This window comes from Lissotriton helveticus, chromosome 5_1, assembly GCF_964261635.1.
Source record: "Lissotriton helveticus chromosome 5_1, aLisHel1.1, whole genome shotgun sequence".
Taxonomy (NCBI): Eukaryota; Metazoa; Chordata; class Amphibia; order Caudata; family Salamandridae; genus Lissotriton; species Lissotriton helveticus.
Genome location: NC_136065.1, coordinates 1398886811 through 1398914107, shown reverse-complemented (window position 1 = coordinate 1398914107; position 27297 = coordinate 1398886811). Strand labels below are relative to the sequence as shown.

The 27297-nt window shown below is 45.9% G+C and overlaps 1 protein-coding gene across 2 annotated transcripts in view; it reads left to right on the top strand.

Moving 5' to 3' along the window:
- LOC144755444 (bile acid receptor-like) overlaps window positions 1-27297 on the top strand; it is a 614559-nt gene that overhangs the window by 460707 nt on the left and 126555 nt on the right. For both annotated transcript variants that reach the window (XM_078644369.1, XM_078644368.1), the window contains exon 9: window positions 19375-19503. In XM_078644369.1, the coding sequence (XP_078500495.1) occupies window positions 19375-19503 (129 nt within the window). The remainder of the gene's footprint in view (window positions 1-19374; window positions 19504-27297) is intronic.

Genomic DNA, 27297 nt, shown 5'->3' with positions numbered 1-27297 from the left:
GTTTCTCGCCGGAAGAACACAAAGAGTCCGCCTCCCCCCGTTTCGCTCCGAGGCCACCGAAGTCATCTGCGGCGTCCCGCAAGGATCTTCACTCAGCCCCACCCTCTTCAACATCTACATGAAACCTCTCGCAGCCATCGCACGCCAGCACAACCTCAACATCATCTCTTACGCCGACGACACCCAGCTGATCCTCTCCCTCACCAGAGAACCCGACACCGCCAGAACCTGCCTACACGAAGGGATGAAAGACGTCGCCGAGTGGATGAAGGACAGCCGCCTGAAACTGAACTCGGACAAGACGGAAGTCCTCATCCTGGGATCTTCGCCTTCCCCCTGGGACGACTCCTGGTGGCCTCCAGCCCTGGGCACCGCACCCAAGCCAACCGACCACGCACGCAACCTGGGCTTCATCCTGGACCCCTCCCTCTCGATGACCAGACAAGTCAACGCTGTCTCCTCATCGTGCTTCAACACCCTGCGTATGCTTCGCAAGATCTTCCGCTGGATCCCGACCGAGACCAGGAAGACTGTCACCCAGGCACTCGTCACCAGTAACCCTGGGCGAAGAACTACGCTCCGTTCGCGGAGCTTGCGGAGTTTCGGCAACTCCGCGTTCCGCGGAGAACGCATAGCTGTCGATCCGGTGCGTAGCGTAGTTCTTGCGCGCTGAATAACATTATCGCGTGCGCGGCAATGGCTTACCTTGGTTCTGCGTTCGGTTTTTCCCGGTCGCGTGTGCCACCATGTAGGTTCGCGCGATATTTAGCGCGATCACGCACTTTTGTAGTGCGAACGAGAAGATGAGTTCCCGAACATGTCTTGCACAACCCGAACACGTTACTTGTGACCCGGAACAGGAAATAAGGGAACGCAAGCGGGCGGGACAAACCTCTTGGGTAACTTAGCACGCTAGCCATCCCGAGCATGCAGGCAGCGCCCCGAACATGCGCACCGCGCTCCCGAAGACGAAAAACGGCGCGCGAACGGGTCTAGCAAGCAACTACGCATGTCTGCGGAGCTACGCGTAGGTCGCGGAGTGCAAGTGCGTCTTCGCGTAGCTCCGCGGAGTGCGGCTCCGCGAACTACGCCCAGGGTTAGTCACCAGCCGACTGGACTACGGAAACGCCCTCTACGCCGGAACCACAGCCAAGCTACAGAAAAGACTCCAGCGCATCCAGAACGCCTCCGCCCGACTCATCCTGGATGTCCCCCGACGCAGCCACATCTCCAGCCACCTGAGGAACCTGTACTGGCTCCCCGTCGACAAGAGGATCACGTTCCGGCTCCTCACCCACGCACACAAGTCTCTCCACGACCTGGGCCCCAAGTACCTCAACGACCGCCTGACCTTCTACACGCCCACCCGCCAGCTACGGTCCACCAGCCTCGCCCTCGCAGCCGTACCACGCATCCGAAGAGCCACCGCCGGAGGAAGATCCTTCTCTTACCTGGCTGCCAAGACTTGGAACTCCCTCCCCATCCACCTTCGGCTGACCCAGGACCATCTCGCCTTCAGGAAACAACTCAAGACCTGGCTGTTCGAGCAGTAGCATACCCCTCCCCCCAAGCACCTTGAGACCCTCCCGGGTGAGTAGTGTGCTATACAAATGGCATGATTGATTGATTGATTGACCCATGTGGGAAGTCACTGCAAACCCATATGCCAGGAGGGGCTGCAGAAGATGCAAACTGAGGCCAGCATGACTGGAGAGCGAGGTTCATTGGACCCTGTATGCCAGTATGGGCCGCTCGAACCGCTGAGGCCGGAGGTCCAGGCCGTTGCATGTGACCTGAAACTGCTGCTTTAATCAAGATGAGGTATGCTTTGCATACGAGGAGGCCAGAGGACAGAGCAGATGACATTGGTGCCCCGCCGGAGCAAAGAGACTGCCCCCATCCCCGAGCAAGGAAGTAAAAGACTTACTGAATGTGGCTGGACCTGGAGAACTTCGACTGTCAGGATGCTGGTAAGCGTGGCTAAGGAAAGAGAGCTGGCATCTTCCAGGAGCTGCACGTATGAAAGCGTGCAGCCCGACTTTGCCGATCTGGGTCAGCACCGCACTGCACCACTGTCAGGGTTCGTACCGCCGGAGCAGGTATACTGAGAATTGGACCTAACAGGCCCCAGAGGATATACCACCTTTGGTTTTTGCAACCCTACTTGACTCTTAAGTGACTACACCTTATTGACTGAGTCCAAGATGAGGAAACATAGTGAACAGGGCCTAGTAGTTTACGTTCCCTAGAAGTTGCTGCATGTGAGTGGGGAATAACAGCACACATATTACATGGGAACTTGGTAGACCAGGGGGGTGGCCTGATAACTACTAGGGTGCCTACCTTAAAGGGGACTGCGTTATTGCTTATTGAATGTTGTTTACCTTTGCATTAGTAGAATTAGAATTAAATTACTTCTTTTATACAAAATAAGTGTTTGACTGGACATTGATTTATTGTGTGTGCAGTTTGCACATTGAGTTATGAGTCATGTTCTCTGCTCTGTATCTACACCTCCCTCCAAGGGAGCCTTGACTGTTTGTGCTACGCTATTAAATGAGAGTTAGGTGCAGAAGGAGGTGCTTGGCCCAGTTGAGTGGGATCCATACTAGGGTGTCCCTGGGATATCAACCACCTCGGTTGGGACCTGTAATCCCTGCTTGTCCTGTGGCCCTCTGAATGGGGTTCTGACACCAACTGATAAATACCAATAACCCCTCCTCCTCCTCTGTGGTCCTGCTACAATAGGTCATTCATTACATTCATTATAGTTGGTACTCTATAAGAAATTGAGAGCCGTTCTCTTCAACAGTGGTTCTTTCTGTGGTTGCAGGGTCCATCGGTCTGAGGACTCTTGGAAGTGTAAGACAGGTTATGCTGAGACAGTCCAGAGTTAAAAACTGAAACACTGAACCTCATAATTTCAGAAATTGCTCATGTTATGCTCATTTATGTTAGGTTATAATGTTACGTGTATTTGTAAAACACACCCTCACCCGCAAAAGTATCCTGGCACTGAACATGTGTAAGTGCCTAGCCCTGCCTATGGTAGGATGGTTATTTGACAAGCCAGGTCTTCAGCTTCTTGTGGATTTCAAGAAGAACGTGGAGGGCTGTGATGTGGAGTGGGAAGTTGTTCCATGCTTAAGGCGCTATGTAAGAGAACGCTTGTTCTTCTATCAGTGGCTTCTATTCCATAAGATTATTTCGCCACCCTATGAGATACCACAATTTTTGTATCCACATACTGAAAACTGGAGCCTCTGCCTTCCACCATAGAGTGAGAATCTCCTATTTTGCAGCTAGAAGTAAGAATGCAATTGTTTTCTCTTTTATGTTTTAGAACTAGATCACCTCTTAGGGCATGCCTAGTAAGATTACTAACCGGCATCTAGACATGTCTAGGTCTGTGATCTTGTGGATACTCTTGAAAACTGCATCCAAGTAAATATGCAGGTGTAGACAGATCCAAAATACATGAGTGAATATGCCTTACACCTGGTGTCAATCTGATGCAAACAGTACAGGGTGAGGTCCCAAGTATATAACATTTTATAGAAAGCCTCTTTACCCTGTGTGTGCTCATGCGCCTGCTCTAACCTGGGGTGTATCACCCAATGGCTTACTTGCAGGTATCAGAACCTTTATTCCTCTTCCAGCCTGAATTCTTCTATACTATAAGCTATAGGAAAGTTTTTATGTAGCCCTTACTAAATGAATCTCTAAGTATATCACAGCCTATTTTTCTCCAGTTTCTGAATGTCATAGTTTTCATCACTTGGAGCACAGTTTGCATTGTTTAACAAGAATGTGATTGATACCAGATAAGATGTGTGATGGTTCTCCTCAAACCCACCATGCCCCTAATTTTTAGGGTAGATTTAGTTAATAGGGAGCTATAGAGTTTGGGTTCCCTCTGTATTTTAGGTCCCCATGCAACCTCCCTCAGGAATCTACATGCCAGTGCTCGGTCTATGTAGTGCTATTCCTTTTGTGTCTCAATGTGAGACCATTACAACAGAACCCGCAGGTGAGAGGCTTTGTAATATTTGAGTGAATATTGCATTCCCAGGTCCTTCCTTTCTAGGGGGCCGATTAGGATGGCGGTGAATCCGCATCCTCTGGGCCGGCGGAAGCCACCGCCGGCCTAGAGGATGCGGATTCACCGCCGCGGACATTGGAAACACCCACCGCCACATTAGGATGGCGGTGGGATCAGCGGCGGACGGCAAGTCCGTCCGCCGCTGATCCGCGGTGTATGCAGGCAAATATGGTGGCGGTGTCTGCAAGACACCGCCAGCCATATTAGGATGCAGGCTGACACATGCTTTTCCACGGCGGCATTTTTGCCGTGGAAAAGCATGTGGTCTTTTGTGCTTGGGGGCCTGTTGCGGGCCCCCAGGGTGTCGGGGGGTTGAGGGGTGCACATGGGGGGTACCTATGGTACCCCCCAGCATTTACATGCACAAAGCGGCAGGCACGGCGCGGTGCCTTCCGCTTTGTGCATGTAAATGCAAAGCATGCATTTTTAACCTTGCGGCGGGTGCTGCTTCAAGCAGCACCCGCCGCAAGGTTAAAGATACGGGATGTGACCGCCAGGGTGGCGTTCACATCCTAATTGCACCGGAGGGACCACCGCTGCCCCTGCGGACGGTCCCTCCACCTCGGGGGTGGCGGACGGACGCAGTTCCGTCCGCCATCCTAATAGGCCTCATAGTGTGGTAGTTCCTGTTGCCAGTCATTTCCTCCTTTTTGCTTTGCCAGATGTTGCTTGTGTATAGAGTTTGTAAAGTTTGTATATCATTCTTTGGGAGTGACAGTCGAAGTGGGAAGAAGTATTTTCGGTACAATAATCATATACACCACCGCCCTTAAGCCTAACCATGATATCTAGAGCAATCCCCAATTTGTCAACTCTGTCTTTACCATGTGGGTGGGTTGCGATACATTTCTAGTCTGAGTTTCAGAGAGGGTTTTAGTTATTGATAAATCCTCTCCGACAACACTGGAGTTTGGTCTTTATTTTGGATCCTGTTTTTAATACGTGTGAGGGTGCTAATGTTTAATGCCTCTATTTCTGTCTAATACATCTTGTTTCCAGTTACCCTTTGATACCACCTTACTCCCAACAATAGGGCTGGCATTAACATTTTTGGACAAGTTGGTTGAGAATTAAGTCATTGCCAAGCGGTTGCTTTAAAGTTATCTGGACCCAATTTCACAAGTTGTATATCAGGTTTATCTTGAATCCTTTGAAAAAATGGCTCAAGGTTAAGAATAAATAATAAAGGGGGCTTGAGGTAAGCCTGTCTAGTTTGCCTTTTTGTATTAACTCAGGTTCTGTTATCGTGCCCTAATGTGCTGTAAGAAGCAGGGGCCCACTCCCACTTTCAGTGTCATCATAAGGAATTATCAATCTGCACAGTCAAATGCCGTCTCTGCATCTTTGGATAAAATGACAATTGCTGTACCCCTTCCCTTATGCACCACATCAATTATGTGTAGGATTTTCTTTGTGTTGTCTGGGTTTCGCTCTCCGGTATGAACCCTGTTTGGTTGGGGTGAATTAAGTTTTGCATTAATCTGCCAGTCTGGTTCCCCATATTTTAGCACACAGTTTCATGTTCAGGTTGAGCAATGAGATATGCCAGTAAAACGAACAAAAAGACCGGACTTTGCTTGTTTGTGAATTAAAGTGATAAAGTGATAGGACCTTCCATTAAGGTCAGGGTAGGAGTGCTCTCAAGGTAATATCAATCATTAGATTTGTCAGAGGCTCAAGTAGTAGCTGTACATATGTTTTATATGAAAGGAATGAAAAGCCATCTGGGCCTATTGATTTTGATATTTTGAGGCCTTATACAGCGCTTAGCATTTGTTTTTAGCAGTTAAAGTGGGCAATGGACTATCTTTTAGACAGCATTCCCTACCGCTATCTTTACTGGGATTTGTGGTGTAAAGTTCAATGTAGAGTGTATGCAAGAATGCCATGTTTGGTTCGACAATGCGGATCGCAATCTGGGTTATCCCTTTCCAGGAAGTGCGTCTCCCGCAAATGGCTTTTGCGTCTCCTACCGGTTCTTGTAGGATTGTTTTGTTTTTCACTGTTTTTGTAAGGTCTCTTAAATTGTATGTTGTCAGGCCATGCACAGCGGGGTTTGGACACTCACATGGGGTTGAGCAACTGCAACCGTGCAGGGCCTGACCTATGGCCAGTAGCAGATCTTAAATTGATCAAGGAACTACAAGATTTGGAAAATTACATTTTAGAGGTAGAGGTCGAGTGTAGTGAGAAAGCCATTATAGACAATATGGGTTTAGATGTGAATGGAGAAGTACAGGCACTACTTAATCCTAAGTTTGAAGTTCCTAACAACAATGCAAAGAGACACAATTGATATATATACTGATCCGGTAGTCCAAATTGTAAAAAATGTGACAGTACAGTCATGCACATTTGGATATGGGGTGGTGGGAGGAACAGGTGCTCCAGAAGCAGTTCATGGATACCTTGGAAAATTATAGGATACTGTTGTCTAGACATCTAAATGATCTGTTTGTGATCCGGAAGGGTCCCATTGACATTGCTTTAAAATTTGTGGAGTCTATCAGTAATAATTCTTTGAATTTACATTTTACCAGCACAATCAGTGAAAAGGGAGGTTAAATTTTTGGACCTCACAGCGTATGTCAAGAGCAACAAATTGAAAGCAAAGAATTATAGGAAACCCAAAGCAGGGAACAGTCTTACACTCCAGTAGTTTCCATCCATACCCAGAGAAAACGTAAGGATGATAAGGAAGATGAGTGAAGTGAGGGGTAATATAAATTGTCGCAGAGACTGGAAGAAAAATGATACTCCCCAAGGGTAACTGAGGAAACTAGAAGCAAGGTCAACACTAGGAAACAAGAGAATCTCCTTTTTGACAGGGAGACGAGAAAAACCAATAACCCATCTTAATGTAGGCTGAAAATATTTGCCAAAGAGGAGAGTGCTATTAGGAAAATATTACATAAATATTGGTATTTATTTAGGAATGATCCAGTAATAGGCAAGATTGCCATGAGAAAACCTGGAGTCACCTTCAGAAGATGTAAATCAATGAGAGATGTATTAGTCAAAAGTGGTTCTGAGATGATAAAAAATATTAATTGGAGACACACTGGAGAAAGTTTTAAAAAATGCAATAAATTCAAAGTGTGTCTATATGGCATCAACAAGAGTTACTATCCACATTTCACAGGATACCTAGAAAAATCAAAGGTATGCGGTGTATGTCCTGACGTGCCCCGGTAGACTCTGTGGGAAATACTGTTTTGCAAGTCCATAAAAGAATTATGCAGCACGTGAAAGCAGTTAACAACAGGTATGGAAGTTATCCAGTAGCCCAACATATTGAGCATGAGCACCACAGTGACGATAAGGAGTGCCAACGCCTGCATCTATCCCAACTGATAGAAGAGGTGGAGATCAGGGACAGCTAGTGGTAACAGGCGTGATGGGCATCGAGCTACCACCATGAAGGCAGATCAAAGTACAGTAAAAGATACATAGAACAGCTGAAATAAATGGCTAAATGGCTACTGGCTGATAAAGTGAATCTTTATTTTTCCTCATTGGGGGAAGGGGAGGAGGAGGTATTGGACGTGGCCTGCTATGCATATGCAAGCAGGGCAAGGATTTCCTCGACCTCAAGGCACAAACAACAACACTGATATAATACTGGAGAGTGTGTGTGAGTTATAAAATCACACATAGGACTGCTTTTCAGGTACCTATTGAATGGCCCTGGGAAGAGTTCACTAAAACTTTTCAGTGGTTCTAAACGTATGCTTTCCTTCTTGCTGAAGTTGTATTTAACATACTCTTTATGCTTAAGGAGTTCCATAACTTTTTCAGAGCGCAACCCGCTCAAAAGCAAGAACTTTGAGTGACATCAAATGGCATGATGTGTTAATTTGGAGGGCGGTCTTAGTCCTGTAGCTCCTTCCTTTTTGGTGGTAGGACTAGGATTCTTCGTGAAATAATGTCTCAATCTCATCTTTCTAACGAATTATTGTAGCTCCAATTTGATATTGAAACTGCAGCGCACTGAGGTGGGGACAAAAATGAATCCTTTGGATAAATTCTCTTGTTCACCCTAGGAGAGTGTGCATCCCGGAAAATTGATTACAAGGTTTTTAGAATCCACGAGTAGTGTTACCATCTGTAATGTTGCCTCCTAGTTTCAGTCTCCCCATGGAGAATATAGTGGGCTGCGAAAGTGCCTCATTCAAAATCAGGCTCAATCACAAATTCACAGTGTCTGGCCTCCTAATTTATAGGCCCCCGGGTCCTCGAGTTTGTTTAGAGAAGACCTACTGAGCAAAGTGGGACAATTAGCCAGTAAGGCGGCGAATTTTACCATCTTGGGGGATCTTAATCTCCATCTCGAGAATGGGAGGAAAGCTGAGATCGCCAGCTTCCTGGCGGACTTAGAGGCCTTCCAGCTGACGCAGCATGTCCTAGAGGGTACGCACGTGGCCTGCAATTTGTTGGACCCTATTTTCTCTAACCTCAGCTCTATAAAAATCTACTCGCCGGTTCCACAGGCTTGGACTGATCACTCCTTGGTTTCATTCTCTCTGCAGCTGCAGGGCAAAGCGGATGTGATCCGCCCAGCCCAAGCTCTCAAACGCCCTTGGCATAAGTTAGACGAGCATAGACCTCAGCTACCTCTGGACGTGGATAGGGCAATCTCGTGTTTCTAAGAATGGCTGACGGCCGGCCTGGACAGCTGCATCCCGGCCAAACGGAGAGGAAAGGGGTGAGGGCCATCCGTGGTTCAACAACTCACTAACTGTAGCAAAGAAGGGCTGTAATCAGATAGAGCGTGCCTGGCGACGCTCTTACGATGCATCTGCAAAGATAGAATACCGGGTGGCTGTTAAGCAGTATCATAAGCTTATTCGGAGAGCACGAGGGGAGTTTGTGGGCAACAAAATTCTGGCCAGTACAAATCCCACAAAGAATATCTTCTCCCTGCTTAACGGCATGAAGAGTGCGGGTGCTTCTAGGGTTTCTCCCATTGCTTGTAAACGTCAGTGCGATTAACTAGCGCAGTACTTTGTTAATAAAGTCGAGCTGATTTATCGGTGTTTACCTAAGGCTGCCCCCCCTATGGAGGGGGTGGCCTCAGGAGTGGGGGATACCATGTGGGGTAACTGCTTGTCTTTATTCCCTCCCTTGACACCCCCGGAATTCGAGGCCTTGTGCCAAAAAATCAAATCAGGTTCCCGGCTGACCCCAAGTAACCTGCCCATTATCGTCAGTTTCACTCACTGATCTCCCCTGTGAGTTTAGATTTGGCCAACTTGTCTCTGAGGTCAGCTTCTGTACCTCGGGCGTGGAAACACGTCAAAGTTATCCCTCTGATAAAAAAATCCTCTCTGGATCCGGAAGAACCCGGCAACTATTGGCCCATCTCCCAGCTGCCTTTTTTGGCCAAGCTGGTGGAAGCGCATGTGAATTGTACTCTGTCCAAATTCATTGAGTAGAATGCTATTTTTAATCCTTCACAGCATGGTTTTCGACCCCGGCATAGTACTGAGTCTGCGCTATTGGTAGTGTAGGAAGCCATTCAGAGCAGTCTGGATGTTGGAGATTCGGCGGCCTTGGTCCTGCAGGACCTAAGCGCCACTTTCGATACTGTGTCCCATGAGATACTTCTTAAACAACTTCAGGAAGTTGGGATCAGGGATGTGACCTTGAACTGGATTCGGTCTTTTTTAGAGGAAAGGTCCTTCCAGGTTTCAGTACCACCTTTTAATTCTCAGGAGTTTGCTTTGCATCAGGGGGTGCCGCAGTGCTCCATATTAAGTCCACTCCTGCTCCACTTGAATGTTAGACCCCTGGCGGAGGTGGCAAAGGGCAGGGGGCTGTCCTTGGTCTCGTATGCTGTCGACACCCAATCTGTGATTGCTTTTTCGAAGAAATGCCGTACCAATTTGGGCAAGTTCAAGGAGGATCTCCTGGCCGGCTCCGACTGGATGGCGGCAAACTGTTTACAGTTAAATGCCAGTAAGTCGGAGATTTTGCTGTTCGGGAAGGACCGGGAGTCATGGTCTGAGCAGTGCTGGCCGGATCGCCTCAAACCTACCCCACTCCCCAAGGAGGTTGTGAAGAACTTGGGTGTGTTGTTTGATAATGGCTTGACTTTCAGCAAACAAACGAAAGCCGTCGCAGGGGTATGCTTTGGGCTTTTACGAGTAGGTATCGGTATACAAGGGAACCCGTAAAATTGGCCAAGGACCACGGGTGGAACTGGTTATTTTTGTTTAACAGAGGTCCTAGGTTTTATGAATCATACTTGGAAAGATAATTTGCACAGACTCGTGATGAAGGCTGCGTTTATCTTCTTCAATGTCCAGCCGGACCGAGAAGCATTTATTATGAAAACAATTTTAGTATAAGCAGAATAAGGCGAAACAGGTCGCACATTGATAACTGGGCACAAGCCTGTACCTAGTCAGAAGAAGACAATACAGGGGGAAAGAAGAAGGAGTTTACAGGCAAACAAGGAGAACAGGGTGGCTTATAATATAGTACAAACAATTTTTGGATAAGCACAAACCCACAGTAACTGCCGTAAAAAATAATTCATAAAACAAGCAGTACTGCTAAACAGTCGACGAACGTTTCGATCCCTATCTCCTAAGGTATAGTGGGATCATCTTCAGGACTACAATTGACTTTGCCTGATTAGTCGAGTGAGCCACAAGCGGGGCAAGGTTGGCCCTGGAGTGGCTGAAGACACTTGGAATGCGCAATAGCTTCCGGTGTAGCTGATGCCGTGTCCAGTTCGTGGTCGAGCGGCATCAAGGATTCTAAACCCGGTAGGGTCGGTTCAGTTCAGGCCCTTGGAGCCTAGCATCTAGCGTGGGCTCGACGGGGAACTTCAAATGAATGTTTCAACCGTCCTAGGCGGTTTGTAATCTCCGCAGGGCGCTCAATAGCGTGGGCCTTATCCGTGCGGGCCTTATCCGTGGAGGCTCGATGCCTCCAGACGGGAACCCACTGCGGCCCCACTACGAGCACATCACGGCTCGCACGGATAAGGCCCACGCTATTGAGCGCCCTGCGGAGATTACAAACCGCCTAGGACGGTTGAAACATTCATTTGAAGTTCCCCGTCGAGCCCACGCTAGATGCTAGGCTCCAAGGGCCTGAACTGAACCGACCCTACCGGGTTTAGAATCCTTGATGCCGCTCGACCACGAACTGGACACGGCATCAGCTACACCGGAAGCTATTGCGCATTCCAAGTGTCTTCAGCCACTCCAGGGCCAACCTTGCCCCGCTTGTGGCTCACTCGACTAATCAGGCAAAGTCAATTGTAGTCCTGAAGATGATCCCACTATACCTTAGGAGATAGGGATCGAAACGTTCGTCGACTGTTTAGCAGTACTGCTTGTTTTATGAATTATTTTTTACGGCAGTTACTGTGGGTTTGTGCTTATCCAAAAATTGTTTGTACTATATTATAAGCCACCCTGTTCTCCTTGTTTGCCTGTAAACTCCTTCTTCTTTCCCCCTGTATTGTCTTCTTCTGACTAGGTACAGGCTTGTGCCCAGTTATCAATGTGCGACCTGTTTCGCCTTATTCTGCTTATACTAAAATTGTTTTCATAATAAATGCTTCTCGGTCCGGCTGGACATTGAAGAAGATAAACGCAGCCTTCATCACGAGTCTGTGCAAATTATCTTTCCAAGTATGATTCATAAAACCTAGGACCTCTGTTGGGCTTTTACGAGGCCTAAGACCATTGTTGGGTTTCTTCCCTCCAAAGGTGCGCCAGACCATTGTCCAGGCGTCCATTCTGTACAGACTGGACTATGGTAATTCCCTCTACTTGGACGCAAATAAGGTGAGCATCAAGTACCTGCAGAGAGTCCAGAATCGGGAGGCACGGCTTCTGGTAGCACTGCCTAGATCCTGCTCGGTGGTGCATGTGCTCCCTAAACTCCACTGGCTGCCGGTTGAAAAGCGCATTCAGTTTAAGGCGCTGTGTATTTCACATAAGATCCTGACACACCAGGCCCCATCAGGGCTACTTCATTTGCTGGAGCCCTATGTGCCTGGGCGCTCAATGAGATCTGCTGATCTAGCGCTGGTCCGCGCTCCTCGAGTCTGGAGAGCAAGGGCCGGGGGACACTCTTTCCGTTATCTGGTGGCGAAACTTTGGAACTCGCTCCCGGCTCCCCTTAGAGTCACTCCGAATAATCTGGCGTTCCAAAAAGCCTTAAAGACCTGGCTTTTCCCCACTCTTGCTGTTTAAACTCTATGGCGCACTCTCAGGCTCCTGTCTCCGGTCTCTGGTTGCGCTGGGACGCCTCGTCGCTGAGGCAGCCATGCGCATTACACATCCGAAAAATACATAAATAAATGACTCTCTTGTGGGACATATCGAACAGTTCTCCGACCCCTGCTCCTCCCTTGGTTCCAACCCTGGTCCCAACATCTCCCTCTGTTCCAGCCCTGGTCCTTCCCCCTGCGGGGCATCCATCTTCTGTCCCTTAAAATAAGAGTGTGTGTGCGTGTCCTTCCATCCACCTGGCTGCTTATTATCAATCTCTGCCCCACTTGTACCCGAGGATTCAGAGAAGTTTATGTACGCTTGTGTGCCTGCCTCTGTTGTGTGTATCTTCCCTGGCTATCTTGTTTATAATATTCTTCTAACAGATCCAGGTATGTAACTTTCTTCGCATAAAATATTATGCCCTTTAACAACTTATCCAACTTCCTAGATTGTGTGATAGTGTTAAAATGAAGAATGGTCTTTACAAGCCTCTCTAATGCCTCCTTGGCATTCAATAAAGCTTTACCCTCTAGAATCTCTTTCTTCAAATCTGCAATTTCTTTGGACAGTTTTTTCACATACTTAAGTGTTGTGTCAGTACATCATTCATAACATGTTCTATGACATCATTAATAATATCACTGAAATATTTATAATGACATAATCGATGACAAAACTGTGCATGGTGTACTCCAAAGCCTTGAGAAATGCCCCTGGTGGATATACCGAAAACATATGTTAGTTGTTTCTGCTTTTGGCCCACATGTACAAGATGTACTCCACAAGAGGTGACGGAATGAAAAAAGCATCCTAACTACCATGAAACAAGAGTCTTTATGAAAATGTATTCCACAGCTTTCAAATATATGAATGTCTATAGTCGAAAACAAATTCTTTATAGTTGTATTTCATCAATCTGGGAAAAGTAGGCGCTGGGACTGGAATGTATCCTTCATGGTAAACGGGTGTGTACACCAACCCAGAGTCCCCAGCTCTATGTGAAACTTGTGTCACATCCTTTTATTTTGGCCCTGGCATCGCACTAATCTACCATGTTTGCTGCCCATGCTTGGTAACATGAGGCCCAAAACCTACTCTGGGAGCTGGTGGGCTGCCAGAAGTGTACCCTAATAATGCATATGCATACTGTCCATGTCCTGATGAATCACGTAAAGTTGCAAAGTTTTTTGGGGAATCAGAAGTGTGACCAGACCTTTTGCTGGGTGCTGTACTGACTGCGCTGACATAAAGTTCAGCAGTTGAGAACCTTGCACTGGCTTTCCGTGTATATGCAGTGAGTGAATAGGATAAATATGGTAGCAGGGATCTGTGTGTGGTATGAGTCTGAGTACTGGGGAGACCAGTGGGATTCATTTAGGGTGGACCCAGGTTTAGCATGGAACAAGGTGGAGGGTCTTACCGCTTCCCTAGACAATAGAAGTGTTTTAACCCCATTCCTGTAGCTGGAGATGTAGACACTGAAGCTAGGGAGACTCTGTCAGCAAAAAGGCAGCTTATTAATTCTTCCTGAGGAAGTTTCTAGGTAATGCCTACCATTTTGTCTGTCCCTGGTTACTGCTTTAGAAAGGCTGGTGAAAGTCAAGTGCAGAAATCTCACACTTCGGTTTGCTCCTACAATATATACTCCTGCTTGGATCAAGCCTCATTGCTACCTGCTACGAGAGCCATCACCTTGTACAAAGGCTGTGTCTGAGGATAATTCTGAAAATGGCATTTGAAAGAGAATCATTCCAATCCAGTTTTATAACCTTAGACTAGATCCACATCCTGTGTCTAAACAATGCGCATACAGTTGGGACCCAAAACTACCTCAAATTGTTCTAGTTCCAAGTTCTTGTTGACCAAAGAAGGGAGAGCTTTGCAGAGTACTCAGCAGCTGATGTGTGACCTGGGCAGTTTTCTGCATGATAGTCAGTCTTCCATAGCTGAGCAAACATCACCTGAAGTCAGCACAACTTGCTGTAGAAGTTGAAGGTCTGCCTAGTGCAAAGAAGCCGTCTGTATGCTCAGAAAAGAAATGAGAGTGCAGGAGTAGAGATTGTCCAGAAGGAAAAGTCAGCCATTTTCCGCATGTGGAACACCCACAAGATGCTGACTGCTCTTGTGAGCTAAGTTAGAACCAGTACGTGTCGCAATGGTTCTCTGAGGCACGCATCACAGCCACTCGCAGCTGATCACATACAGAAATCAAGCCAGAGAAATCAAATGACCATTTCCTGTTTAGTACCCTCGAAAACACCCGAAGGGCTGGTGCTACTGCTACTTGACCCTAAGGGAATCCAGTGAATACGTTGCTGTAGCTGCAGAAGCAAAAGCCTGATACCAGCCCGAAGGCTGCATTTGTAGAGACCAGCAGCTGCCAAGCAGGCCTGCCTTGTTGTTCACCTGCCCAAGCACAAGTCCAGTGTGAAACAGCCCTGTGGTCCCATATTATTGGAGTCGCTGCTGACAGCTCCAGGCGAGGAAACGCCCAGTAGCGCCGACTGCCAGAGTAAGCAGGTAATCGGGCAACAGTGAACTGCACCTGTGCTTAATATATTCCTAAAATTTTTGAAATGCCCATGTCCGACAGGACGCACCTTTAGAGAGGTATGTCTTCCCACTGCTCAATCCTCCAGCATCCTGGTACCTTACCCTGATGACGTGGGAAATACGCTGCCCTACACTGTGGAAGGGCTGAGCCTAGAGAAGCTCCTAGAATGGGGAGAGGGTGCCATACCATACAGGGTGTAAAACATGTCTAAGACTTGTAGCTAGATTTAAAACCCAGGGCCTAAGCCCAAATGAATTGTGTAGTGTTAAGTTTTGCTCTGGTATTAAAGTACTGTCTTTTAACAAAGATACTCTCTTCCTGCCCATGTTCGTGCCCTTGGTGACCTTCTGACATTTAGGAAAGCTGTAAAAACTTATATTTTCCCAAACAGTTGTTAACTTTCTTTTATTTTGCTTCCTTCTGTTGTTCTGTTTGTGTTGTGTTCCTTTCCAGGCGCAGCGCCGGGACGCCCCTTAGCTGGGGCAGCTGTGCGCTTAAAAATGGAGTTAACATAACATAACATACACAAACGTCTGACCAATGCATTAGTGTGTCTGTTGGTTAATTGTTCAGTCTTGAGCTCTTGACCTTCCCACCCTACCTCCACCAGAAGGGTGAGCAGGGGAGACTGCTCACTCTCTCAACCCTGAGAGTCCTAGGCATAAAGGGAGTGCTTGGGCGCTTTACAGACCCATAGTAGGAAAGGCAACAGTGGCAAATTACCTCAACTACAACAGCTAGCACCAGTAGCACCTGCCTATCCGATGGCCACCCGAATAGGATCTGACAGTAGGCTAATTCAGCACAGGTAAAACAACACAACTCAAATTACAGTCATTAATACAAAATGGGAGACTGTGGGAATAATTCATGACTGCTACTCAAAAGAAATGTGAAAGTGCAGGGCTTGCATGCTCGAAACATATGATTAAAGGAAGAGTATATGAAGTAACTAGTACAAAATGGTATACTGAGTTTGGCCTTATCAGAAATGGTTTGATAATGGTATGAGTTTGTCATTAGAGTGCATTATGTTCTGAATCTTGTGATGATCACATATAAAAAGGTTAACATTAAGGTTTTCTTTTCAATTTGTCAAAAACCCTAAAAGACAGGGAAAGTCCTATGACAGTCAAAGAGGGGGAGGTGGTTAAAATTAAGCCACTACTGTATTTTCCAGAAAAGAGCTTTCCCCCCAGGCACAGTCATTTTTTGCCAGATGAGTGTCAAAACAAAGTTCAAAATGTGGAGGCACAAGGCATTAGATTTTTGGATGTAGTTTATACCTGTCACAGCCTGATATCAAGTATAAACTGGCAACCAAGAAGTTTTAGGGCAAACAATCCCTGTAAAATTAAACAAAAGCACTGTAGCTTTAGAAGCAATAAATGTGGAAAATGTTTATGTTACACTTTGTATCAAAACACCCTGGTTCTAATTATGGGGGGGGGTTAATGTATGCTTGTGTCCCTGCCTGTATGATAAAGCTCAGGTGGATATTCTTGAATATAACATACCCCAGGCTGAATTTCCAAAATGTACAACTCCCAAAAAAGCACAAATGATGCAAAAATGTTTAGCACATGGCGGATTTATGTGTCTCAATGGGTGCATGGGGAAGAAATGCCAGCCAGGCAAAGATTTAGCCATTGGAATCAGAAATGCTTAAGTGAATATTTTTTGTACGATTCTTGTACTTTGTGCTGTGTAAAAGCTTCATGGTGATAAAGCATGAGGAAGTGATCATTGGTCTCAAGGGGCGTTATTACACCTAGAACTTAGGCAACGGATACATGCCTTTTCTCTACACAAATTACTTTCACAAAGCGCAGGACAACACACACAGATGATAAGAATTTTAAATTGCTATCACAATTGCAGTTTTTGCAATCATTTGACACCTGTATTATTGAACAATGGAATATGTTGCACCCAACGAAGCGGGAGTATACCTACTTCTCTCTGATATATGGTACCTTTCGCGGACTTGATTGTGTCTTATTGTCTACTCACCAGGCCCCCAAAGCACTGGAGGAGACTCATCTGTCCTGTTATCTTTCGGATCATGCTCCGGTGACATGTCTGATGGAATGGGGTAACAGACCGTGGTCACCATGCACGTGGAGGTTCTTCTGTAAATATTGCAAGATCCTGTGGGCCAGAATACCCTAGAAGGCGCCCTTGATTACCTTGAGATCAATTGGGCCTCCAGTTAAATTCGAGGGATTCAGGGGAAAAGCACTACACATTGTCTTGCTGAGACAATGTGTAGGGCTTTTCTGCAGGGTGCACCGTGTATTACAGGTGGAGCTCCTTCAGACGGAGGAAGCATTGGCGGAAATACAGCAGCTCCCTCTGGATGATGTGGATGGTTGACGAGATAAGATGGAGATTCCAAGCTCGGTGGCCTCGAATGGAGATCGGCTTGAAAGTTATATCCGGAAGTCTTATCACCAGTTGATCTATAGCGAGGGGACACTTCCAGGCATATCCTGGCCTAGGTGCTCCATAGAGAGTCGCCGCATGCACCCATATTACATCTTAGGCTCCCTCAGGGGCATGAAGCATGCAGGCAGAGTGATATGGTGGCGACCATTAGGGAGAACTTGGAACAGGTCTACACCTGCCCAGGTCGACCAGACCCTGAGTACATTCATGACTTTTTGACCAGTTTACAATTTCCCGGGTGGGGGAAGTGGCGGCTCAGGTGGGAATTGGACTTAGAGCTCACAGTGGAGGAGATTAGTCCCCTGTCTGTCTCCAGGGGGGAGGGGAAGACGGTGGGGAATGATGGCTTCCTGGCAGAGTTCTACCATGGATTTGCTCTGAACCTTACGCAGCGATTGCTTAAGCTTAAGGTATATCATGAGGCTCATGTGCATGGCCTTCTGCCTGCGTCCTTGCGGGAGAGCTGTAAATCTATGGTATTGAGCCAGAGGCAGATGCTTCTGATCCATCTGCCTATCACCTGCATATAATGATTAATACAGACACAAAGGTGTTAAGCAAGGTACGTGCCCTTAGGCTGGGGCTGGAGACCATGCAATTGATCGACGAGGACCAGTGCAGTTTTATCCCGGGGCGTAGTACCAGCATGAACCTTAATGCATATGATGAATGAAGTGGAGGGTCTGGGAAAGGAACTGGCAGTGGTTTCCACCGATATTCTTAATGCTGTCTGTGAAGGAAACAAAGGGATTTGGCATGAAGTATCAGTTGTGGGTACATCTATTGTATAATGCGCCGAGGGTCAGGGTCGGTCGGCTGCTCTCTGCCGCGTGGGCAGTGGGTAGAGGCCCATCTTGCGTGGGGCTGTATCTTAGTAACTCTTTTTGGTAGACTGTTGAGAGGTGAGTAGCTATGGTCCTTGAGACTGCAGTGGACCTTAGTTCGGTTATTTGCCTGCTGTGAGATATTAAGAAGTGTAAAAGGAAAAAAGTGGAATTTTAATTCTTACATCTGCTATTGTTATTGGCGAAGAGGAGAGTCCTCTTTACATGAATGGGCCTAGTGTGGATGGATGAGAAAGGGATGTGAGCGAGTAGGGGGTGGGGAAAGAAGTACACCTTCGGAAATGGAGACATGATTACAAAGGGGAATAGGATCTGCAGGCTTGGGATGAACTGCTGACTACGTTTCTGGAACGGGAGGGGGTCGCAGGAGGTTTTCTCTGAGGATGAGGAGCAAGCACATACTGTCATTGACGCTTTTGCGCCTGCAGAGCCAGGAGAGGAGAGTGCTGGGATGTGATAATTAAGTTTTCCTTACATTCCTGTGTGGGCTTCTGACCGGCGATCACTTCTTGCTGTATGTCAAATGTTGGGGGGTGGCAGTAGTTAGGGGGTTTGTTTCGCTTTAGGTGTGTATTGCGATTACTCAGCTGTAAACAATAAAAGATGTTTTTTTAAAAAGCCACATTCTTTGACTTCAATAGAAGGCCTAAAGAAGTTAGGTAGGGACTTTGGTGGACAATCATTAGAACTAGTGTACACAGCCTGTAAGGTATCGGTCCAGCCACAATTTTTATATAGTGCAGCCGTTTTATGCCTCGGTTCAAGACTTGACTGAAGGAAGATTGAGGCGGAAACCCCTTTAAAAGTACTATGTCATCTTACGACAGGTATTGTTGGAGTATGTAATGTTGCCGAACTTCGAAGCAATGATTACAGCCATGTATATGTGTCATGTGAATGTATTATGCCCTTATTTTCGTGCTAATTAAAAGTAAAAAAAAAAGTACTATGTCTCCCATCATATTCAATGGCCCAAGCGGTAAAAATGGAAACCAATATGAAATATTTGAACCTAATAGTGAAGAACGTTAGTGTTCCCTTTTGATATAAATAGCTATCCGCTCCTAAGCTGAAAGTATACATCGTTTGCACTAAGCAAATATGTTATAATAAACTAAAGTGGTCAGTATATGTTGAAAATATAATTAATGATGTATTTCAATACTAAATATGGGTCTTTTTTCATAGGATTTCAGACTTTAGATCATGAAGATCAGATTGCATTGCTAAAAGGTTCAACGGTTGAATCTATGTTTTTGAGATCAGCCCAGATTTATAACCAAAGAGTTAAGACATATCAGTCACCTACAAACCCAGGTAAGACATGTTAAAGCTTTCCCTGCTTTGTAATAGGAAAGAGTGTTAACAACCCATAAAATATATGCGCCTCTTTTAACCAATATCACTAGTGGTATTATTCTTCAGCAAGATACACCAACATTTTACATAGGTAACTTAATACAGCAAAACGTTTTAAGATATGTTTCAAATATGGATCCTAAAGTATCATCAAAAATATGAGTTCATTTCTTTCAAATGTATTTTTTTAAATGATTTGAGTATTAATGCATGTCTGATTATATTTATGACCTACAATGACTCAACATATTTCACACAGTTTAATAGGAGAGCATACCAGCTTCAGGTTGCCCTTCCTTTATAAATCTGTTGCCTATTTCAGAGACGTGAAGTAAAGCAGAATGAGCTGACACAAGATTATACATGAGAAAAAGCATTGTGAAAAGGCGGAACGGGCATGGAGAACAAACTATAGTCTTGACTTAAAAATATTCTACAAAAAATATTTAAAGAAATATGTGGCTCTGATAAATCTCAAAAAGAGAAAGTATTATGAGGTATGTAGAGAAAGAGCAGCAAACAAACCCAGGGAACTTTTTAAGGCTTTTGAAGGGTTTTACTGATCTTGTGGTTCCATCGGTGGATTGGTGTGAGCAACTCGCACTATTTTTTCACAATAATGTCCAAGCAATACCAAACAGTCTTCCTCAATTTCTATCCCAGATGTGACTTTTGGCTGTACTGGTCAATTAGCTATACCGATTTCCTGTGGCATCTCGGAGTTTAATACTGTCTCCTGGAAAACTCTAGGACAGCGGTTTTAAATCTTAAATCGGGCTCTCCTAATGATCCTTGTCCTCATACCATTTTGGATTTAGGTGTGGACATTATTAACACCATTCTGAACGCAGTGCTGAATAAGTCCCTGATCACTGCCACAGTGCCTTCATGTTGAAAGAGAGCAAAAATCTTTCCGTTACTAGAAAAGCCTAGCGCAGATCCACATGTCCCAGGCAAATATAGGCCATATTCTCTTCTTCCAGCGCCTGCTAAAATAGTTGAAAATATGTCAATCGACAGCTCTCAAGTTATCTAGAGGCTAATGGGCTTCTTCATCCGAGCCAGTTGTGTTTTAGACATGGGATAGTACCAAGACTGCCTTGGTGGAAGTCTCGGATTGTATAAGATGTACCATTGATGTGGGTGACAGGGCAGCCCTGGTATTGTTGGACCTGTCAGCAGCATTTAACATGGTCCCACATGACAAGCTGCTCGCACATTGTGGCGAGATTGGCATTAGAAATAATTTGTGGAACTGGCTTAAGTCCTTTCTTGAGGACAGGAGTCAGGAAGTTTGGCTACCCGAGGAACATGGCGGCGGCAGGCTGACGGCTGCTGCGGGGGCTCCGGGCTCTGAAACGCCATAAGCATCCAGCTGGATGATTTTCCCCGTTTTAGACCCAACTTCAAAAAATGATGCGGTGAGGACTTGAGGCTTTTCTTTTGCTTCTTTATTTTGCGACCTTTTGAAGTTTCCCCTCTGTGTTTTTTCTCTGTTCGGTTCTGAGGCTGGGCGGCGAGCATTAGGATCAGGCGGACCAAGCAGAATGCTCGAGCTCGAGCCCGAGCGGAGCGTCACCAGGAAGTGGAAGTCGAGGGAGCCGAGTTGCGGTCTGAGCGGTCTGAGCTGTGGGCCGTGGGAAGCTGCTGCTGCGGGACGCACGGGGGTTAAAGACGTCAGGCATCACCTCGTGGAGAGTGCGGACAGCCGAAAGAGTCACTGGCATCGCTCAAGGGGAGCTCTCATCTTTCGTGTCAGAGGTCCGGTGTGTTGGTCCCCTCGTCCAGTTCAGGCTATAAAAGACTGCGGTAAGGAGGTTCCAAGGGGGAAAGCCTGTATGGAGGCAGACACGTCGAGGGTAGCTTTAACCGTATCCTGCCAGAGTGTTGTTAGAAAACTGGCCCGTGCTGCAAAAGACTATAGTTGAAGGGAGGGAGAGTTACCTAATCAGGGAGTTTTCACTGCTGTCCCTAACCGATCCGAGCCCCCGGCACCCAAAGGGAAGGTGGGAGAGACTAGGAACAGGTATCAGCTTAGGTCCAGGCAGGGAGTCTGGGATCTAGCTGAGTCAACTGAGAGAGGAGGACCAACGCCTGTATCTCCCTACAAGCAGAAGAAGAGGGGGGGAGTGAGGAAAGGAGCTGCAGTTAAGACAGTTAAACACTCCCAGGTTTATAAAAATACCCCCTCGCTTAAAAGCTACTTTAAAATAATGGAGCAAGCAGTAAAAACTAAAGTTGTAAGTGCCGAGGCTGTAGAAAAGGGGGGGAGGGGTTGGAAGAGGTAGAGACAGAGGCCACAGAAGCGGAGGCAGGGGGGACCTACCAAACTGACAGCGTGATAACCCCCCCCACTTTACCCTTGAAGAACAGGTATGCAGTGCTCGAGCCACCCCCTGATGAGGAGGGTGTAGAGGCCATGATACACTCGGATCTTGGACTTAACCTTACTCCTAGCTTTCCACCATCGGACGTTCAGGCACCGAATGCACCTACAACCTTAGAGAGCCTTACTCCGGGCTTACCTGCAGACCAGGACTCTCTGTGCTCAGTGACTCATTCTACCTCGCCAATCCCCCTTGTAGCTCTAACTGCGCCTCCTTACCAGTCTTTTCCCTTCTCCACTATTTCCACTACCTCCTCTACTGTCATGCATAACCCGGTCCCACAAACTATAGGTATGCCGGTTGTGGCTGAGATTGAGGGGGATAGACTGGGTCTCCTATTCCAGTCCTTGAGGGGAGACTTACTCGACAAGTTTGAGATCTCCGAGAGCAATCAGTGGGGATTGCATGATAGGTTTGATGCACTAGAGGCTAGCCTGGAGGGATTGGCGACTCGAACTAGCCTGCTGGAGAGCAAAGTCACCACGCTTGCGGAAACGTCGATAAGGAACTCTAAGGACATCGACGCACTTAAGGCACAAAATCGTACTCTAACTATGGATGTGGAGAGGTTTGAAATGCAAAGCAGGCGGAACAATCTTAGGATCCTCAAAATACCAGAGGGAGCAGAAGTTGAGGACATTAAGGGATTTGTGTGCAGGCTGTTACGAGAAGACGTACTTAAGGATCGGCCAGATATTGACCTAGAAGCTGAGATTCAGCGGGTGCATAGAGATCCTTTTAAGTTGCATCCAGACCGTAAGGCTCCTAGAAAGATCTTGGTCTATTTTCAAACGTATACGGTCAAGGAGCTTATTCTCAGTAGAAGCCTTGCACGTTCCTCTCTTCATTATCGCGCTAACCCCTATCAAATTAGATCTGACATAGGGGGAAAGACTGCCCACAGGCAATGGGAACTGGGCTCTAGGATGCCAGAACTTCGTTCCCTGGGAGCTCAAGTTCAGATGAAATTCCCTGCTTTGCTCAAGATAATGTGGAACAATAAGATGTTCAACTGTAGCCACCCAGAGGAAGTGGATGAATTGCTCTTAAAAATGAGGAAATAGTCTCTTCCAGGATGTAATCAGCTGCCAGTCCAAGGGCAAACGATGACTAATTAATACATCCCGCTAGCGACCGGGTAGCAAAAGAATAGGATAGTCTGTAAGGGAAAAAAAAAAGGGGGGAAATTAAAAATTGGTTTTTTGGTGGTGTTTCACGGTACGGGGGCCCCTAAGGCGTGTTTACACCAGATGGAAGGAAGGGTTCCTCGGGGGGAGGGATGGGAATGGTCACAGGGGAGTGGGTATAAAACACTAAAAAAAAAGTCCTCATATGCCATATGTTTTCATGTTGTAAAACTAGAATGCGAACACAGGTCACTACTAGTTGTAGGTGTAGTTAGGTTAGGTAATGCCTCTTAATATGCCTCCTAATACGGCATCTAGCAATAAATTCCTCTCTTGGAACTTAAATGGTATTGGAAGCCGCAAGAAACAACATAGAGTATGCGAATTCTTAAAAAATACTGAGGCACATGCATATCTTTTACAAGAGACCCACCTTGAAGCAGAGGCGTGTGGTCAAGTATTTGCGAAACTCAGTTGGGTCCAGGAAATCCTATGTTCTAGGCAAAGGGGTTCCACTAGAGGAGTAGCCATAATTGTGCGTGCTAATAAGGGAATAAGGGTTTATAATTGGGAAACCGATCAGTCTGGGCGTTGGTTGGTGGCAGTCCTCTCCATTGGTAGTTCTATTTTCCAATGGGCTGTCTATTATGGCCCTAATGATGATAACCCGGACTTCCTCCAAAAGTTACAGGAATATATGATACAACACTCAGCCCCAGTCATATTAGGAGGTGACTTTAACCTCATCTTGGATCCCCAGCTAGATTGTACTTCAAATGCTAAATATAATACACCGAATAAATCTCTTTTAACCTTGAGAAACATCATGAAGGACTTTACCTTACAGGATGCCTGGAGAGTTAAGCATGGTAGCCTCAGGAAGTACTCATTCTACAGCAAAAAGTATAAATAATACTCTAGATTAGACTACTTCCTCTTAGACCGAGCTTTTCTGCCTGATATTGTTTTAATCTCACATATTCCTACAGGGTTGTCAGATCATTCTGTTGTTGAGTTAAAAATTTACTTTAAGACTAACCCCTCAGAATATAGGACTCTAGATAGAACTAACCTTCTAGATGATGAGATTAAAATTAAAATTAGAGGGAGTCTGTCGGAGTTTTTCTTACTGAATGTTGGTACTGCCTCAGAACAGACAGTTTGGGTCACCCTCAAGTCTTACTTAAGGGGTATCCTTGGTTCACATATGGCCCTAAAAAGAACACTTGGGAAAAGAACAAGATATTAAGGATTTAGATTTGATTAAAAAGAAGGAACAACAGCTACAGTTAGCGGTAATGGAAGACAGAAGCAGGATCTTGGTCCTTGAAAAAAAGCTTCTGCAGTTACAGACAGGCTTTAAAGTACGAGCTGACAAGATGAATAAGGATAAGTGGGAAGTAAGTAAGCTCCGTAATTTTGAATATGGAGAGAAGTGTGGCTCACTTCTGGCATGGAAAGCCAGGATCGAGAGGAACAGAAACAACATTAGTTCACTAATCCAGCGAGATTCCGGGCTGCCCATAACAGAAGACCTTGAGATCAGGAGAGAGGCTAGAGGATTCATGGAAGATATATACCGTGAGGAAAACAGGTGTGGGGTGGAGGAGCTGGAAAAATGGTGGGCTCTGAGAGAATTACTCCAGTTAAGTGAATCCGATAAAGCTTTTTTAAGTACGAAGATTACGGAGGGGGAGATACGGGCCCAGTTAAAAAAGATGTCCAGGAATAAGGCCTCTGGTCAGGATGGCCTGCCAGCGGAGGTGTACAAGGATAACTTGGATGTAGTTATAGCCCCTTTATTGGTACTCTTTAATAAAATCTTTTGGGATGGGGAGGATACCCCATCCTCTTGGTCAGAAGCTACCATCACCTTAATAGCAAAATCCAATAAAGATCCGAAAAAAATAGAGTCATATAGACCTTTTTCTCTCCTCAATTCTGACCTGAAAATCTACTCTGGCATACTCTCATCTAGGCTGGCAAAAATAATTAACTCAATAATCCACCCGGACCAGAGGGGTTTCATCCCAGGCCGTCAACTTAACGAACTTACTTTTCAAGTTGTAGGAGCAGTGGACATGGCAATGGACAGAGGACTGCCACTCGCCATCGTTGCAATTGATGCAGCAAAAGCCTTCGATCAAGTTAATTGGCTATTTCTATGGAAAACCTTGGCAGAGTTCGGGTTTCCAGATATGTTTATCAAAGGGATTGCGACATTGTATAGGGGTCCCCAGGCCAAAGTTTTGGTTAATGGCTGCCTAACCGAATGGTTTAACATCTCAAGGGGAACGAGGCAGGGCTGCCCCCTGTCCCCCCTTCTCTTTGATATTTATATCGAGCCCTTTGTATGCTCCCTGAGATCAGATCTGGTAATCTTACCGTTCAGAATGGGTGATCTGGTGCTTAAGACAGCATTATATGCTGATGACCTTCTTCTCTACACGTCCAACCCTGCAGAGGCCATCCCCAGATTATTCAAATTGGCTGAAAATTTTGATACAGTATCTGGGTATAAGATTAATAAAGATAAAACAGACATTATGACTTGGAACAGCTTAACCCAGATACCAGAAGCCAAATTAAAAATTAGATACTTGGGAATCTACCTCACTCAAAACTTAGAAGACATTCCGAAAGTAAGTTGGCAGAAGGCGGTAAAGGAAGTAAGGAATCTACTGACTAGATGGAACACTCTACCCCTTAACATCTACGGTAGAGTGAACCTAGTCAAGATGATAATCCTGCCAAAAATTACTTTTTTATTTAACTCCATCCCCCTAATCTTTAATAAAAAGGACATCTCAAACCTTCAAGGAAGGATTGGCTCTTTCATCTGGGCAACTAAGTCACCAAGGATCGCCTGGAGGAAATTATGAAGGGGACTGAAATTAGGCGGACTGGCTCTCCCAGATTTACTTTTTTATTGTTATGCTTTTCAGTTCAAGAACTTTAGACTTCTGGCTAATGAGTTGGACTCTTCATCCCATGGTAGACTATTTCAGGCTATGCTATCGGACTTGCCGCATGGTTTAGACTTCTTTCTCTATAAATATGGGGATCAGAATTTTTTTAAAAAGGTTCGTTTGAAGCTTTTAAAGACAGCACTCAATACTTGGCAGTCAATGCGTAAATTTTTTGACATACCCTACTACCACTCACAAGCCCCAATTTGGGATTCCCCTGGTATACCGGATTGCTTGTTAGATAGACTGGCTCTCCCTTTGAGAGCGGCAGGCCTTAGGAAATGGGGGGACTTGTGTAACAACTCGGCATTGTTAAATTGGGAATCCCTATCGAACATAACAGAGGGCTCCATTACAAGATTCAGATATTATCAGTTGTCTTATTGGTGGGGGAGGCAGCGTTGGGTTAACGAAGAGGAGATCCCACTTTTGGAATTTATAAATAGGGTGGGGGGATGGAAAGAGGAAGTTGCGCTCTGGTATAACACACTTGTGGGAGCAAACGATAATCTAGGAGCCGAAACCATCAAGCTTTGGGATAATCTTATACTGCAAAATCCAGGGGAGGTTCTGAAGGTGTGGACAGACTCATTTACACTTTCTCAAAATATCATAAAACCGCCCAACCTTAGAAAGAATCACCTGTTCACACTCTACAGGGTTTATTGGACTCCAGCGAAGCTCTCTAAGCTCTCAGCAGAAGTATACTTTTGTCCAAGATGTAAGTTTCCAGCTGCAGACGATAGACACATCTTTGTCGATTGCCCTGAAATTACGAGTTACTGAAGTGAAGTGTGTGAGTTTCTAGAAGAGGTTATATGATCCCCAATTACTTGTAGCCCTAGATTGAGTTTTTTGGCCTTCCCCTGATTATGATATTAGAAATTGTACTGTACAGTTTATTTTTTACGTCATTGTTATTGCCAGGAGGGAGATCTGTAGGGAGTGGAAGTCTGTAAATCCCCCCAGATTCGTAGACTGCTTAAGAAATATCATGGCGGTTTGTCGTTTAGACATGTTATGTGGAGGGGAAAGCGCCATTAAGATCTGGTCTGCCTTAAATGCATGGTCTGAGAGATAACCTCCAATGATTATACCAGAGGTTAGTGGTCCTGTCCTCCCTAAATGGCAAGATACATCGTGAATGGGAGTTGGATTAGGAAACAACCTACCTCTGAGCAATCTTCATTGGCTATCCACAGAAGGGATCGGCTGGTCTGTGATAGTGGCCTGGAGAAAGCCCATCTAGAGTTGATATTTTCTGGTGGC